This window comes from Paramormyrops kingsleyae, chromosome 9 (genome assembly GCF_048594095.1).
Source record: "Paramormyrops kingsleyae isolate MSU_618 chromosome 9, PKINGS_0.4, whole genome shotgun sequence".
NCBI lineage: Eukaryota > Metazoa > Chordata > Actinopteri > Osteoglossiformes > Mormyridae > Paramormyrops > Paramormyrops kingsleyae.
In genome coordinates, this window is record NC_132805.1 from 22459615 (window position 1) to 22465496 (window position 5882).

Genomic DNA, 5882 nt, shown 5'->3' on the forward strand with positions numbered 1-5882 from the left:
TTCATCCGTTTTGAAACCTAATCACAATTTCGGAAAACACAATGAAAAAGGGTTATACTGTATGACGTTTTTGCATTTTGAAGAAGTGGGACATTCGAGTGGCTCTCAGACTCGCCAATGGGACGAAACTTAATTTAAATAAACGGAGTTCTGAAGCTGTTTTTCATGAATAAAGAGGAAGTTGCTTTCGTGCCTCTGCCTTTATAATCGTGGGCTAGATCGGTAAAGCAGACAGACCAAAACCTTCAAACCGATTTTCAACATGAACGACGATCGGAAATATTTAGTTTATCATGGGCTTTTACTTCCAAAAGAGACTCATAATGAAGACAGTCTGATGTACGCTGCGGAATTGCAAATTCGAGATGATGATATTTTTGTATTGACATACCCGAAGTCCGGTAAGATATTTACAAAACTAACATCCACAGCCTACTTATTTCATATCTGAAAAAGTGCTTCATCAGTAAACAGAAACCGTAAACCAAATGATAAAATATGCATTTCGAACTATCACACCTATAATAGGCGGCATAAGATATTTTATGAAAAATGCAAGCAAAATTTTATTTTACGTCTATACGCTTAATCCCAAGAGGCAATTACATACTGTAAGCATGCATACTACAAAATAAACAGTAAATAGGTGAAGCGAATATTTTGTCGTTTTAAAAGTATCCGTACTGCGTCAGATATAAAGTAAACGTTTTTTTCCTCAACCAAGAGTTGGCTCGAGGCCATTTGTTATAGGTCTATGTAATCTGTTGCTTGCTCCGACAAGAATCAAGAATTATAAGTATGTGTCTTCTTCAGACTCAGACTGTTCAGATATTTTGGCCTATATATGCCTGCGTGCTTGGGGGGGATGTATGTTTTACTCACCATATGACAAAAACCTGTTATTTTCGACCTTGTGGGGATATATTTCCACTCCCCACAAGATGAAACTCAATTTTATATAAATCTGTTAATACAATTAACCTATAAATGCCAAAATTCTTGTATATTGTTTGGTTACTTATGGTTAAGGTCAGGGTTGGGTAGGGGTTAAGGTTGTCATGGTTGCATGTATGTGCGTGGGTGGATTATGTTTATATTACATTGTGGGGACCAAATGTCCCCACAATGTAATAAAAACCTGTTAATTAGACGTTGTGGAGACCATTTTTCAGGTTCCCACAAAGATCTGTGAATGCAATCAAAAAACTAAAAATGCCAAAAGTCTCATGTTTTATTTAGTTACTTATGGTTAAGGTTAGGGCTGGGTAGGGGTTGTCTGTCATGTTTGGATTAGAGTTTTTTCCATAGAAATGAATGGAGAGTCCCCACAAAGATTTAATTAAAACACCTCTGTGTGTGTGTGTGTGTGTGTGAGAGAGAGAGAAATTAACTGTAACATATGACAAAACTTCCAGGTACCACATGGATGCAAGAGATTCTCCCATTGCTTCTAAATGGAGGAGACCTAACACCAGTTGAGACTATACCAAACTGGGATCGGGTTCCTTGGTTGGAGGAGACCAGGGCTGCTCTGGTTCTGAAAAATCAAACCCTTCCGCGAGCCATGGTCTCTCACCTGCCGTATAATCTCATGCCTCGCACATTCTTCACCTCCAAAGCCAAGGTAGGTGTATACCAGTTTGTTGCAAAATCTTCAGTTTGTCTCACTGTGGACCTTACATATATTTTAAAAGAGCACTTCTTTCATTATCAGGTCATTTACATCACCCGCAATCCAAAGGACGTAGTAGTGTCATCTTTTTACTTCCACAAGATGGCGAGCTTTCTTGATGATCCAGGAACTTTTGATGAATTCCTGGACAAGTTTCTTTCTGGGCAAGGTGAGAGAGGAAGACACCATTATATAATAATCATTGACATTGTAATTTACACAGTGTATATATATATTTTTAATTTTACAGTGTTGTTTGGAAAGTGGACAGATCATGTAAAAAGCTGGAGGAACACTGATTTGGGAGACAGAATTTTATACATAAATTATGAAGATTTGGTGAAGGTCAGTGCCCCCACTATTGCCTATAATCTCCATGTTCCTTTGTTTTATATTTAATTTACTTTGCTTGCTTAAGCTGTTGTGGCTTAGTCCTATCTATTAGTCCTAGTCAACTTCATTCAGAAAACAGCATTGTGTGATGTTTTGTGTAATTTATTGTGTGTCAGTGTATATTTCTATATAGCTTGACAGCTTCTTCATTGTACTCTGTTGTGATCATTAAATACTTTGTGTCATTAAATACTTATATGTCTGCTATGTGTAACCATTCATGCGGAGAAGTCTTGTTCAGACACAGAGGGGAACTGTAATCATAGAAACAGATCATATAGGAGTTACTGTTCTTTGAGCTAGTCACTTTGACATGTTTTCTTTGTTGAACCATTGTGAATTTCTCATTTACTGTAGGATCTAACAGGAGCACTTTGCAAAATCTCACAGTTCCTGGGAAGGAAACACACTCCAGAGATATTACAGAAAGTGGCCATGCACTGCTCCTTCAGCAACATGAAAAACAATAGTATGTCAAATTACTCCCTGGTGCCACAAGACATTATGGACCGCAGCAAGTCATCCTTCATGAGGAAAGGTATAGGAAGATGACACATACGTATTACATACAGTCCTGTCTTAGGCAGTTCAAGAAAATGTTTAAAGCTTTTTATCTTGGCAGTTTATATTTTCTCAGAAGAACACTATTTTTTAGAATATGGAAATTAACAGTAACACATTTCTTCCGTTCCCCAAAAAGTTATTGATATCTTTTTGGATGGCTAGAAGAACATCATTTGGTTGAACACCATTTGGTTCCCAAACCTCTCCCCAGGGGCACCCCAGTCATTCCATGTATTTGTTAAATTTCACCACAAGCTCTCTTAATTAATTAATTTTAATTAATAGTATATTTCAGTGAGCTCTTTATTAGCCAGACATGGTCTGCTAGTAGTCAAAAATATGTGAATGAATTGGGTGGTTGCTGCAAATATTTGGGGTCACTTTAGGAGAGGTTTTGAAATGGCTGAAACACTTTGACAGACTTAATATTATAATGCTACCTCATCATTTTGTTTGATTGCCTACGACTTTTGCACAGTACTCCATACTGGAAGAGTATAATTATATTGGCTGAGTGAAATAGCCAGTAAGTATACTGATAAAAGATTATTTACTGGGATTTAAAAGAATGTTATTAGAATAAGAAAGGAACATGAACTGAATATTCTTTAATATACTATATTCTCCAATATGCAAGTCAATGGTTAATCATAAAATTCTAATATTGCTAGTAATAAATTGTATGTACTCTGTATTTAAGTTCCATCCATCCATTTTCCAAACCACTTATCCTTCTGGGTTGTGGGGGGGTCCAGAGACTATTGTTCCCATCGCAGGGCACACTCACACACATCATTCACATCTATGGGCAATTTAGTAACTCCAAGTAACCCCAGCATGTCTTTGGACTGTGGGGGGAAACTGGGATACCCAGAGGAAACCCCATGATGACATGGGGAGAACAAATCCTGGTCCCTGAGGTGTGAGGCAACAGTGCTAAACATTGTACCACCATGCTGCCCCATATTTAGTTTTAGTAATAGATTTTTTTTCTCTCTGTTTTTAGGGATTGTTGGTGATTGGAAGAACCATTTTAGCCCAGAACAGGAGGAAAAATTTACAACAATCCTAAAGGAGGAAATGAAAGGAACATCCTTTAAATTGGATTGAGAGTCTTGGATTAAGGATAAACAAATTAAGGAAATAGTGGCCATAATAATCATTTTAATAGGAAAAAATAAAACTGTGTACTGCATATGTTGAACTTGAATAACCTGAATGATTTATCTGATTGAATCAAACATAACGACAGGTGTATTTTGTGTTTAGTAATAATTTTATGTAACTGAAGGAAAATGTGAATGAGAAATGCTATAGTGAGATTATGAGAGTGATACATATGTTTGGCTGATCCTAATAGTGAAGGGTGTGGAGCAATAGTGTGTTGAAAGAGCTGAATATGTTTAGACAAGAGTAGCTAGATAATGATATTTTCCTGATTGTGACAAATATCTTTTTAGGTATACAGTAATAAATCTGTAAACCTGTCTTGTTTTAATCAACATAACATTTTTTTAATGCATCACTGTAAAAACAAAAATTCATTTAGACGTTATTTCAAACTTATATACTGTATAGAGATGGCTCATTAATTTGCTTTTTGATATACTGTATTTTTCCTTCATCAAAGAAGAAAAAAAAAGAAAACTCACTGGCAATGACATAACTGGAGCCAGATACGAGACTTTTATGTTATTGTTACATTTTATTATGTGCAGGTAATCTGAAGGGAAGTCACGCATATACAGCTACACCAAATAGACAGACATAAGCAGCCCATAAATGAAACATTGTAAAGTATTAAAGAATCACCAGAACCTTCACTTCATCTCTTTGCAAGCAACAATATTGTATCACACAAACACAAAAAATAAGCACTGGAGACTCTTGTGTTGGCTTGAACACAATGACTCCCAAACACTGAACAACATGAACAAAGCTGGTAGACACCATATTGTTCCAAGCGGATGCCATCTTATCATACCACCCATGCTTCCACCCCTCAGTAGCTCATGTTAGACCTAACAATGTATGATTTACTACATTTATAGGCAATGATGGTTGTATGTATAACTAGACGTAAGTCACACATAAGTTGAATAATATCTGTGTCCTGGTCCCCTGGTTATCTCTACTGTAGGAAGAGAATTAAATTACTAGTGATTTTAAGTGCAAAGTATATTACTAGGTCCACCAAAAGTATTTTTTTAATTTTATTTCTTTTGCATAATGTAATAAAGCATAATACATCCACTTCCACATTTATTCTTGTGTAATTTTTAATGGACAAAAATGATGCTTAGTGGTCATTCAATGATTACATATTTATGTATCAGGTTGTTTTATGACTTTGACATCATATTTTAATTCAATAACAATTTAGTTACAAGTAGTATTCGCACACTTTAAAAACAGATGGCTTGACTGCAGTTACAACTTCTGGCTTTGAAAGGCACAAATAACCAAAACATGAGCACAATTAATTCGAAAGCTTGAAACAGCAAATTGAGAGCATGAAAAAAGTAAATTGTGCACACATTTTAGGGATTTTGTGAGCTCAGTTTAGTATTTCGTGGGCACATTAAGCTAAATTGTGCGCACAATTTATAGTTCATAACCCCTCCAGGGCTCCGTTGATGGGGACCTTGATGTGAGTCATGGAATTTTGGAACTTGCTATGGATGCAGGGGCTGCACCACCTAGTAACTGTAACTCCTGGTCCCTACCTGTTTTTGATTCCAGAGAGATGAAGCATACTTTCAAGGATTTATTGATTGCTGCAGTGAACCCCTTTTATATCTTTTGTCCTGGGTAGTCTCATTCCTCTAGGTTTAGGGGTTGGAATCCTGCCTCTGTGTGTGGAGCTGACATGTTTTCCTCACGACACATGGGTGTCCTCCCACACTCCAAAGATCTAATTAGTGCAGCATAATTGGCCATGTGTTTAGTGAATTTAAACAGCAAAAAAATTAGTTAAATTGAGCAATTTGTTGGTTCCATGAAGCTGAAATCCTTACTGGTGAATAGAAAATAAGTATACAGTGGTACCTCAGTTCTCAAACTCATTAGAACTCGAATTTCTTAAAAGTCGAACCAACCAGTTCGAAAAAAAATTAGCTAGAACTCAATCTCAGAAGTCAAACCGTGAACGCTGACCTAAGATAATTTGTACGCGCGGGGAAATGAGTCACGCAGCACGTCTCTCAGCTGAAACATAGGGTAACGCTTCAGTCTCAGCCTCGCATTCGCTGTG

The 5882-nt window shown here is 36.7% G+C and overlaps 1 protein-coding gene across 1 annotated transcript; it reads left to right on the forward strand.

The window, feature by feature from the left end:
• sult2st3 (sulfotransferase family 2, cytosolic sulfotransferase 3) lies at positions 1-4888 on the forward strand. The gene is made up of 6 exons (XM_023809098.2): positions 1-401; positions 1416-1624; positions 1715-1841; positions 1923-2017; positions 2423-2603; positions 3636-4888. Exons 1-6 carry the CDS (start codon positions 263-265, stop codon positions 3737-3739), a joined length of 855 nt encoding a protein of 284 aa, XP_023664866.1. The 5' UTR covers positions 1-262; the 3' UTR covers positions 3740-4888.
• The last annotated feature ends 994 nt before the right edge of the window (positions 4889-5882 follow it).